Here is a 12,465-nt window from a genome sequence, read left to right as displayed (position 1 = left end):
AAAGAGGAACTTCAGTGAAAATAATGTAATAAAAAAGTGCTTTATTTTTACAATAATTATGTACAAATGATTTAGTCTGTGTTTGCCCATTGTAAAATCTTTTAAATCCCTGATTTACATTCTGACATTTATTACATGGTGACATTTTTACTGTTGGCAGGTGATGTAGCTGCTGCATGCTGTTTTGGCAGTTGGAAACAGCTGTAAACAGCTATTTCCCACAAGGCAACAAGGTTCACAGACAGGAAACTGCCAGAAGTATCACGGTCCTCAGAGCTTCTTGTGGGAGGGGTTTCACCACAATATCAGTCATACAGCGCATGAGGATGGTCTGTTTGTGAAAAGGAATAGATTTCTCATGTAAAAGGGGGTATCCGCTACTGATTGGGATAAAGTTCAATTCTTGGTCGATTCTTGGTCGGAGTTTCTCTTTAAAAGGCGATCATTAACAATATAATTCGTCGGATAAGCCATTCTCTGAATCAATAATAATAATAATATCAAATTGATTCAGGTTTTTGGATCATTTCCATGAATCTGATCAAACTGGATAGCAGCTTTACTTCTGTTAGTGACCCAAACAATATTACAATCGATTTTGGAGAATCAATCATCCGAAGAAAAGTATCCTTAATGGCCACCTCTTATGCCTATTGATTATTTGGCAGACGTCAGCTGCTTAGCAGATGTAAAATTAACATTCTTTAAAAAAAAAAAAAAAAAAACACCTTCCAAAATCTTCTCCTCTGCGGGCTTTTGCAATATCAGCGTGACTTATTTCTAACTACTGTACTAGCCAGTTTGACAACCGTCGGTCAGATTCCTCAGTAAAAAAAGATTTTATAAAATTTAAAAAAAAATTATATATTTAGTTACCACTATGCCAATGCACACAGTAGCGCACAACCCATACCCAAATGCTGAACATTGGCTGTGTGTTTTACACTTGTGGGACACTGGCACATGGTCATATACAGAAGATCCCCATAGGTATTTTGGAAATGATGACTTTGCTGTAGGTAACAACTCTTTATGGTAAAAAGGTCTGCGATAAGTAGACCATGCAAAACAAAAGAACATTTTTGTAAACCTATTACAGGTAAATCCCAACTGATCATTTTGGCTGGCCTTTCCCCAGACATGTGGCAATTCCAGGAAACCAGGATGTATGCCCTGAACTCCTAATAGCAAGCAGATAAGCCAGTAAAGTGGGTGCCCTAGAATCTTTCATTGGCTGACATTACAGCAATTCAAGTACCGGTGAAATCATGTAGCCAAGAGTTGCTACTCTGTTAACTTATACTCTATTACAGTAAACCAAGCCTATGTTTCAAAACCACTTGTGTGTTTTGCAAGGCAACATTTTGGCAAGAATTACAATGCTTCCATGATAAGTAGTTAAAAAGGGACTCCTCCAAGACTATGTACAATGCCAGTCTACAGACTTGCATATCTGTGGGTACCAGAACATCTGCCCTGTGTGGAAGTCACACTTGAGCCATACCAATTGTTCATCCGTTTGTTTCCATTGATGGGCGATGATGACAGAGAAACTTACAGATACAAAAACAAAATACAATCATGCAACCAGCATTTCCTAAAGCTGGCTATAGAATACTAGACTGCTATAGAATACTAGACTGCCACATGTTCAATAGGACCGCAATTTTCCCACAATCTACGTTTCAATCGTTTTCGCGCACAATGTCGGCCAAAGAGCCACCATGCCCCAATTATTGAATGTCGCCCAAGGGTCGATCACCAGAATGCTCATGGCATCGATGAGTTTCAGCCGTAAACAAATATTTAGCTCAATTTTAAATTTGATTGTCGAAATGGGCTAAATATTGTATAGTGTAGGGCAAGCTTTAGATAGTCATACAGAATAAACCAAAATCAACATTAGGGCAAAGTTTTATCCAATAAAAACAACTGCAATGGAAGAACAAAGAGTCAAAATAGTTTTTGCAGACTTTTAGTTCCTATGTAGGGGTTCCACAGTTCTAAGGCACAATGCTCTGTGTGTCTAGAGAACCAATGAGCAAATTCCACTTGTAGGCCTCTTGCACACTGCAAGCGATTCCGATTGAGATTCCGCTTTTTAATCAGTTTTTACATCCGATTCAGATTCAGATTTGCAGTGTGCAGGGAACAAACTGCAAATAGGAATCTGAATCGGATGCAAAAACTGATTAAAAAGCGGACTCTGAATCGGAATCGCTTGCAGTGTGCAAGAGGCCGTATACAGATTCCAGTTCTACCAGAAATGCATAGGAGGCAACCAGAATCAAGAGCCCTCTTTAATTTTACTTTGAATAAGCTGCAACTGGGAATCTTACCATTCCTGACCATTAATTTAAAATCTAAAATCTGAGTAGCTCATGAATACAGTATTTACATTTCCGGCTAAATGGGATTTTTCCTCCTGGAAGAATGTCACTCACCACCAGTTTATGGGTTCCAAAATAAGAACACATCACATCTACATGCTAGGAGGTTTCACTGTATAAATGCACAGCGACCTACATATCATCCATTCCCACTACTGTAGGTGTTCTGTGCTAACAACAGACAGCCAACTGTTTACCACAAATGGTTCTGCGGCTTGAAAACACGCTGTATGTCTATAGGATGTGCAGCAGAAGTACACTCCTGTCCACAATGTTATGGGTCCCACAGGAACAATACACAGCTGCCCACATGTTTATGCATTCTACAGCAGCCCATACATTGATAGTGATTTGCCATCCCAGTACACAGCAGCCCACGTGTTCAGGCTTCTGCAGCATCAGTATGCAGCAGTCCGAATGTTTAGGGGCCCCACAGTCAAAATGCAGAGCAGTCCACATATTTATAGGGTTACACTGTACCAATAAGCAGCAAACTAAATGTCCAGTATTTTCACATAAAGGGTTCTTTTACCCTGACTCCATTGCAACGGACTATCATTGCAATGCAATGATATTCCTATGGTACGTTCACAATGCATACTGAGAAACAGGCCCCATTGGGGTGACACAGCATGCTGTATGTTTACTGGATAGCGTGCATATTTACAGTGGCACTGAAGCATACTTTCATTGTACTAGATGCTTCACTGTATGGTCCCATCGTGACTTTCCAGCACTGTTTTGTGCATGCAACATGCACAGTTGTAGAAGAAACCAGAACATAGCAGCCTAAACTCTGTCAGAGGCTCCACGATGCCAATACACAGAAAACCACATGTCCAGAGGCTCCACAGTACCAATGTACAGCAACCTACATATCTATGAGTTTGTCTGTTTAGATATTTCAGTGCCAACATACAGTCACCTACAAGGGGTTCTGCAATACTCACAAAGCAGCCTGTAAATATCTGGAGTACCATGGTGCCCGTATACAGCAGCCAGCATATCTCTGGAGTTCCGTGGTCCCCATACACAGCATCCTGCCTAATATCTCTGGAGTTCAATGGTCCCCATACACAGCAGCCTGCATATCTCTGGAGTTCCATGGTACCTGCACACAGCAGTCTGCATATGTCTGAGTTCCATGGTCCTCATACACAGCAGTCTCTGTATCTGGAGTTCCATGGTACCCACACACAGCAGCCTGCATGTCTCTGCATGGTCCCCATTACATCTCTGGAGTTCCATGGTCCCCACACTCAGAATCCTGCATCTCTCTGGAATTCCATGGTCCCCACACTCAGCATCCTGCACATCTCTGGAGTTACATGGTCCCCATACACAGCATCTTGCATCTCTCTGGAATTCCATGGTCCTCACACACAGCATCCTGCACATCTCTGGAATTCCATGGTCCCCATACACAGCAGTCTCTGTATCTGGAGTTCCATGGTACCCACACACAGCAGCCTGCATCTCTCTGCATGGTCCCCATTACATCTCTGGAGTTCCATGGTCCCCACACTCAGAATCCTGCATCTCTCTGGAATTCCATGGTCCCCACACTCAGCATCCTGCACATCTCTGGAGTTACATGGTCCCCATACACAGCATCCTGCAGCTCTCTGGAATTCCATGGTCCCCACACACAGCATCCTGCATCTCTCTGGAGTTCCATGGTCCCCACACTCAGAATCCTGCATCTCTCTGGAATTCCATGGTCCCCACACTCAGCATCCTGCACATCTCTGGAGTTACATGGTCCCCATACACAGCATCCTGCATCTCTCTGGAATTCCATGGACCCCACACACAGCATCCTGCATCTCTCTGGAATTCCATGGTGCCCACACACAGCATCCTGCACATCTATGGAATTCCATGGTCCCCATACACAGCATCCTGCACATCTCTGGAGTTCCATGGTCCCCATACACAGCAGCCTGAGTTCCATGGTCCCCATACACAGCATCCTGCACATCTCTGGAGTTCCATGGTCCCCATACACAGCAGCCTGAGTTCCATGGTCCCCACACACAGCATCCTGCATCTCTCTGGAGTTCCATGGTGCCCACACACAGCATCCTGCATCTCTCTGGAGTTCCATGGTCCCCACACACAGCATCCTGCATCTCTCTGGAGTTCCATGGTCCCCACACACAGCATCCTGCCCGCCACCCGAGCACACACAGGCAGCTGTCATACTCACTTCCTCTGCAGGGTGGTGGCCGGGCTGTTGCTGGTGCTGTGTCCGGGCCCGGGGCTGGAGCTGCGGGAGGTGGCCCGGTTGGAGCGGCTGGCCCGGTGATGGGGCGGCGGGGTGGAGTAGGTCTCTCCTCGGTGGTGATGCTGCGGGTGATGGTGATGATGCGGCGGGTGGTGGTGGTATCCCCCGCAGCCGCCTCCTCCTCCGCCCGGCTCCCTGTAGTCTGAGCGCAGCACCTGGTTGTCCCTCAGATCCCGGTTCTCCTGACTGACCCGGTCCAGCTGCACTTCCAGCTCCTCGATGCGGCGCCGCTGGCTCTCCAGCAGCTTCTGCTGGCTTTCTATGATGTTGTTGAGCTCCAGCAGGTACTCCACGGCCCGGTTCGGGGACTCCTGCCCGCCGGGGCTGGCGCCCGGGCCGGCTCCCCCTTCCATGGTCAGGAGAGGGGGATTGACGGAGCTCGGACGGCTTGCGGAGGGCTCGCCTCAGGTCGGGCGGCCGGGCATGGTGCCTGCCGGGGGCGGAGCGCACGATGCTGCTGCCGCGGCGGCTGCTGCTGCAGAGTCACTGCGCACTGACAGGGCGGGAGGAGCCGTGGGCGAGCAGCGGGGCGGGGTCGCTGTCAGACAGCGGCCAATGGAGTTTCGGGGGTGTGGTGCGCAAGCAAACGTTAGCCAATCCGCTGGCGTGTGGGCGCAGCGACGCGTGCCGCCCACCTCCGGACCTGTCAAAAGTGACACCTGTGGGGGCTGCTGAGGACTGACTGAGGAACGGTCGGGCGGACTACGAGTCCCATGATGCACCGTGCTGAAGAAAAAAAGAAAATAAATAGAGGAGCCGGAGGAACCTGTTTTGGAAACACGTGGCTAGTGCTGTAGCTTTCCCCTATGTGGTGGCTGCTGTTTGCTTTTAGGTTGACAGAAAGTGAACGATGTGAGGAGACTAGGAGAGAGCTGTCGCTGCGGTTACAGAATGTAGCTGCTGCTGGGAAGTTCCTTCAACTTTCCTTCAAAAATAACGATGAAATAGAACAGCGCTGTACAAGTCCTTTTTTTGTAAATGAATGATATTAAAACTTATATTTCCATTTCAGTTTGCACTCAGCTGATCATAAACTCAATTTGCAGTTCTATGCAACCATGGCAACACCACATTCTTCAGAGAAAGGAAGGACCAGATTACACTGACTGCAACATACCTCCAAACGTTTTGAGGTGAGAAAGAGGGGCACAAGCTCTGCCCCTGCTACACCCCTAATCACACCCTACAACCCTAACACATCTCGTCACACATACCATAAAGAGTTCATAAGAAAAATATGATGTTTTGTTATTCAATCCGCATTGGTCCTTTCTATCCTGGTTCATTTTCCTTCATATTTACATTTAAAAATAAGAAATATATAAATTTAAAGGATGGTTATAAAGTTTTGAGTCAAAAACATTATTCAGTAGAAGAATACAGATAGTTACATACCATAGATCTTTACATCAGTCTTGAAAGAGGGAGAAAGCAGGACAGAGGGATTGGGCTCCCAAAGAGAGACTGTCCCTCTAAAAGAGGGACAGTTGGGTGCTATGAATGCAATCAATCAGAAACAATAAGGTCTCACTAACAGGAAGGGAACACAAACCCAATGCAATCAATGGAATCTATCCATTTTTCGGCTGAGTTTCATCACAGGCAGCTCTCAACTGTCCCTCTTTTAGAGTGACTGTCCCTCTTTGGGAACCAAATACCTCTGCCCCCTTGCTTCCTTGTTTTTTCCCTCTTTCAAGACTGATGTACAGATTTAAAAATATACCGTATGTATTTTTCTACAGAAAAAAATTGTTTAATTGACGCAAAACTTTATTCCCTGTAATAGATACAGTATATTTCTTATTTTCTAATGATGATAGAGATTACCAGTGTGTTTGAATGATATAACTACATCTTTTGATATTAATTTCTTTGTGATATCTATGGTGAGGGTGTGGAGGGGGTGTACTTAGAGGTGTGGCAAGAGTGTGTTGTAAAGTGTCCCCCTTTCCTATCTCAAAAAGTTTGAAGGTATGATTCCATTGATCAGATTAGATTTGGTTCCTATTCCCTTCTTATTAGTGTACCCAGTTGCTTTTGACCAAGCACATTAATTATATTGGTTGATCGTGCTGGAAATTGGACCATTAGTGGCTACCTTTAGGGATCTACAGCCATTCATTTAAGTTGTCATATAATACAATGAAATGGTAGCATTCGCTTGGTGTGGTTACAGAGCAAAGGTGGGTGCATCCGATGAGGGGACCTCAGCTGATTAACTTCAGAGTTGGAAGAAAAAGGAAACAAACAGAAAAACCAGGAGAAACAATATAGTGTAGTATTTTAAAGCTATTAGACGGAAAGAAAGTAGAATACTACTTGCAAAGGTGGGTTGCTAGAGGCAACCACAAAAACGGACTTGTGGAGAATTCCATCTTCATGCAAATAGGGTCAATGTTCTCTTTCGGTGCAGTCGGTCGCTCTCCGAAGGAAAAAAAAACACTGGACACTATCACAGGTTAGACCCCTAATTGGGGCCTGGTTGATACAATGGGAGGGAATTGGCGCCCCGGGGGTTATAAAGCTCGTCTAAACTATTAGGAGTAAATAAGTGGTCTTACCTCAGATGTGGAGTGGCTTATAGAAGATAAATTAATGTTCCATGAAAAGAGAAGCAACAGCAGTTGGCACATGCAATCTATATATAAAAAAAACGTTATTGTTCCGGCCACAAATCATAAATTGGTTAAAAAGCAGACATAGAAATCCTTCCTACCCGTTTCCTACTGGGCTGTGGGGTGAGGTGGAAGTGGTGAGCTCCCACCTCACCCCACAGCCCTCTAGGAAATGGGTAGCAAGGATTTCTATATGTCTGCTTTTTAACCAATTTATGATTTGTGGCCGGAACAATAACTTTTTTTTATATAGATTGCATGTGCCAAATGCTGTTCCTTCTCTTTTCATGGAACATTAATTGCTTGTGTGAGGACAGTTATAGCATGCAATCTGAGCCACATAAAAACCTGTTCATGGCTCACTATTCACTGATACAGAGACAAGAGGTCCCACCATGGCTTACTGTTCACTGATACAGAGACAAGGGATCCCACCATGGCTCACTATTCACTGATACAGAGACAAGGGATCCCACCATGGCTCACTATTCACTGATACAGAGACAAGGGATCCCACCATGGCTCACAGACTATTCACTGATACAGAGACCAGAGGTCCCACCATGGCTCACTATTCACTGATACAGAGACAAGAGGTCCCACCATGGCTCACTATTCACTGATACAGAGACAAGGGATCCCACCATGGCTCACAGACTATTCACTGATACAGAGACAAGAGGCCTCACCATGGCTCACTATTCACTAATACAGAGACAAGAGGTCCCACCATGGCTTACTGTTCACTGATACAGAGACAAGGGATCCCACCATGGCTCACTATTCACTGATACAGAGACAAGGGATCCCACCATGGCTCACAGACTATTCACTGATACAGAGACCAGAGGTCCCACCATGGCTTACTGTTTACTGATACAGAGACAAGAGGTCCCACCATGGCTTACTGTTTACTGATACAGAGACAAGGGATCCCACCATGGCTCACTATTCACTGATACAGAGACAAGGGATCCCACCATGGCTCACAGATAATTCACTGATACAGAGACAAGGGATACCACCATGGGTCACAGACTATTCACTGATACTGAGACAAGAGGTCCCACCATGGCTCACTATTCACTGATACAGAGACCAGAGGTCCCACCATGGCTCACTATTCACTGATACAGAGACAAGAGGCCCCACCATGGCTCACTATTCACTGATACAGAGACAAGAGGTCCCACCATGGCTCACTATTCACTTATACAGAGACAAGGGATCCCACCATGGCTCACAGACTATTCACTGATACAGAGACCAGAGGTCCCACCATGGCTCACAGACTTTTCACTTATCTAGAGACCAGAGGTCCCACCATGGCTCACAGACTATTCACTGATACAGAGACCAGAGGTCCCACCATGGCTTACTGTTCACTGATACAAAGACAAGGGATCCCACCATGGCTTACTGTTCACTGATACTGAGACAAGAGGTCCCACCATGGCTCACTATTCACTGATACTGAGACAAGAGGTCCCACCATGGCTCACTATTCACTGATACAGAAACAAGTGATCCCACCATGGCTCACTATTCACTGATACAGAAACAAGTGATCCCACCATGGCTCACAGACTATTCACTGATACAGAGACAAGAGGTACCACCATGGTTCACAGACTATTCACTGATACAGAGACAAGAGGTACCACCATGGCTTACTGTTCACTGATACAGAGACAAGAGGTACCACCATGGCTTACTGTTCACTGATACAGAGACAAGAGGTACCACCATGGGTCACAGACTATTCACTGATACAGAGACAAGAGGTACCACTATGGCTTACTGTTCACTGATACAGAGACAAAAGGTACCACCATGGGTCACAAACTATTCACTGATACAGAGACAAGGGGTCCCACCATGGCTCACAGACTATTCGCTGATACTGAGACAAGAGGTCCCGCCATGGCTCACTATTCACTGATACAGAGACAAAAGGGTACCACCATGGCTCACTATTCACTGATACAGAGACAAGGGATCCCATCATGGCTCACAGACTATTCACTGATACAGAGACAAGGGGTCCCACCATGGCTCACAGACTATTCGCTGATACTGAGACAAGAGGTCCCACCATGGCTCACTATTCACTGATACAGAGACAAGAGGTACCACCATGGCTCACTATTCACTGATACAGAGACAAGGGATCCCATCATGGCTCACAGACTATTCACTGATACAGAGACAAGGGGTCCCACCATGGCTCACAGACTATTCACTGATACTGAGACAAGAGGTCCAACCATGGCTCACTATTCACTGATACAGAGACAAGAGGTCCCACCACAGCTCACAGACAATTGTCAACTGTAAAGTCAACTGTAGCAGGGAAATAAAGGGGGCAGTGCTGTGAGCTGCCGGATACCTGCAGATATTATGGTGTCTCAACGTATGCCTGTCCCCAGAGGAAGCAGGAGATTTGGGCGCATGAGACAAGTGGACAAAAAGGGCACCCCATTCACTTCCATTATAAATATCGTTTAATGGGCGCCGGGATATCGTTTAATAGGAAAAAAAGGCGCCGGAGAATATTAACGTTTTACAAACGGCGCCCGGAGATTTTTAAGGTTTTATAACTGTGCTTGTGATGATTTAACTTTACAAAATGAGCCTGTGACGAATAACGTTTATAAAGATACTAAATCACTATTTCTAAAACATTTCTAAAACATTATTATCCACCCCAAAAAATTATTTACATTTTTTTATTTACATTTTTTATTTATTAATGTTTGTAAAACATTATTATCCATAGGGGGTCTTAGGTTTAGTCACCACCAGGGGGGGCTTAGGTTTAGGCACCAACAGGGGGGTCTTAGGTTTAGGCACCACCAGGGGGGTCTTAGGTTTAGGCACCAACAGGGGGGTCTTAGGTTTAGGCACCAACAGGGGGGTCTTAGGTTTAGGCACCAACAGGGGGGTCTTAGGTTTAGGCACCACCAGGGGGGTCTTAGGCTTAGGCACCACCAGGGGGTCTAGGGGTTAGGGATAGGTACAGGGAGGGTTTTTAACAAACGTAAATATAAGTTTCAGTTTAGAAACAGGGAAGATTAACGTTTTAAGAATTGCCGATCTCATAGACATTATTTAATGATTTATAAATTCATAAAACACTATTTGTAAATGAAATTCTACACAATATTTTTATAAACGATAATACTGCTTATTGTTTACACCACGCGCCCTTTTTTCCCGACGCCCTTTTTTGATGTATGCGTCCCCAGATACTGCTCCAGCCCTGGTCTGAGGGGGGATTCTGGGCAGCCGCAATCCCCCCTGTCTGTGTACCGGTCATGGAGAAGAAGCAGCCAGTGAGGATGAAGGTGGGAAGCATGGAGGGAGCAGCACACCGGGACAGGTGAGTTGTTATGCTGAGAAAACTTGCAGGGGCACCAGGGAGCACAAGTCGGGGGAGATCTGGGGGTCCCTGGGGCAATTGCCCCCTTTGCCTCTATGGTAGTGCCAGCCCTGCTCTCTTCATCCATTTTAATTTAAACTCCCCTCCCCCCTTTCTCTACTCTTTTACACATATTGCAAATAGTGAAATAAGAAGCAAAGATACAAGGACCTCTCTTTTTGTATTAATATCGTTTTAAGAGTACTGCAATTACGATATTTCTGAATTACTTTCAGTGACCCATTTACTTATCATTACCTGGTATCTTCTCTGGAATCACAGACATTACTAGCATGATGCAGGCCAAGGCTGCAAATACTTTGTAGCTGTCAAAGCTGTCCTGTTACAATACAAACGGAAAGCACTTGGCCATTGGCCAACATTTCCCAGGCCTAAGATTTGTGCTTTTTCCCCAGTACAGTGCCAGTTTCCAGTTATTCTATCCACCGCCCTGTAATATCGTTCAGCAGCTGCAAAACAGAAACAAAACGTTTTCAGGGCTAGTTCACAGTGTTCAGTTGTGTTGCAGTATAATTCTGCATGACTACTCAGTGCCCATACAATCCTATGGGGCTGTTCACAGTACTGCGTTGTAACTGAACATCTTATTCTAACTCGCTGCATGCAGGCTTTGTATTAAAGTCTATGTCTAGTCTCCATTGCAGTTCACACTCATTATAAAACGCTTGATTTATTAAGGATGATCGGAAAGAGCAAATTCCGTTCCGCCGGAATTCACGGATTCCGCCAGCGCTGAATTCCATCGCTATGAAAATTCCGCCTTTTTTCCTTTTTTTTGCGAAATTCCGCGGAATTCCGGATTCCGGCGGAAAAATTAAAGCAATTGCAAATGGAACCTTGTTTATGCTATATGGTAGCCCTTAGACCCAATGAACTGTTCCCTTAGTCCTTTTTCTCCCTCCTCCCTTCTCCTTCCTTCCTCCCAGAGGGAGGAGGGTCTCGTCTTCCAGGGAATTGTAGGATTTCAGAAGCCAGCTTACATACCTTGGCCGGGAATTGAACCCAGGTCTAGTTCTTAGTAGGTAGCTCTCTTCACCACTTTACCACCACCAACACTACATGCTGAAGCCAGTCTAGCATGTACCATGATGTATCCAAGAGAAAAATGAGCTTGCTTAGGGATTTGTAGGATGTCAAAAGCCAACTCACATACATTGGCCAGGCCCAGGAATTGAACCCAGGCCTACCGCTCTGTAGTCTGCTATCCTAACCATTATACCACCAACACACTACAATGCTACATGCTGAAGCCAGCCTAGCATGTACCATTGTGATATATCCAAGAGAAAATGAGCTTGCTTAGGGAATTGTAGGATTTCAAAAGCCAGCTTACATACATTGGCCGGCAATCGAACCCACGTCTAGTGCTCGGTAGGCTGCTATCCTAACCATTATACCACCAACACAACACACTACAATGCTACATGCTGAAGCCAGCCTAGCATGTACCATTGTGATATATCCAAGAGAAAAATGAGCTTGCTTAGGGAATTGTAGTATTTCAAAAGCCAGCTTACATACATTGGCCGGGAATTGAATCCAGGTCTAGTGCTCGGTAGGCTGCTATCCTAACCATTATACCACAATTATCCTACAATTCCCTAAGCAAGCTCATTTCTCTCTTGGTTATATCACAATGGTACATGCTAGGCTGGCTTCAGCATGTAGTGTTGGTGGTGGCAGGGCAGCCATCGGGGGGGGGGGGGGGGGGGGACAACTGACACTGCAGTG

General features: G+C 45.5%; 1 protein-coding gene across 3 annotated transcripts in view; it reads right to left on the bottom strand.

Annotated features, from left to right (window-relative positions):
- The window catches only part of IQSEC2 (IQ motif and Sec7 domain ArfGEF 2), a 394,948-nt gene extending 389,781 nt beyond the window's left edge, over positions 1 to 5,167 (bottom strand). For all 3 annotated transcript variants that reach the window (XM_068248403.1, XM_068248411.1, XM_068248410.1), the window contains exon 1: positions 4,600 to 5,167. In XM_068248403.1, the coding sequence (XP_068104504.1) occupies positions 4,600 to 5,030 (431 nt within the window). In that variant the 5' untranslated portion in view covers positions 5,031 to 5,167. The remainder of the gene's footprint in view (positions 1 to 4,599) is intronic.
- Between the last annotated feature and the right edge of the window lie 7,298 nt (positions 5,168 to 12,465).

This window comes from Hyperolius riggenbachi, chromosome 8 (genome assembly GCF_040937935.1).
Source record: "Hyperolius riggenbachi isolate aHypRig1 chromosome 8, aHypRig1.pri, whole genome shotgun sequence".
NCBI lineage: Eukaryota > Metazoa > Chordata > Amphibia > Anura > Hyperoliidae > Hyperolius > Hyperolius riggenbachi.
Note: the sequence above shows the minus strand (reverse complement) of the source record. Positions and strands in the feature narration are given on the sequence as shown.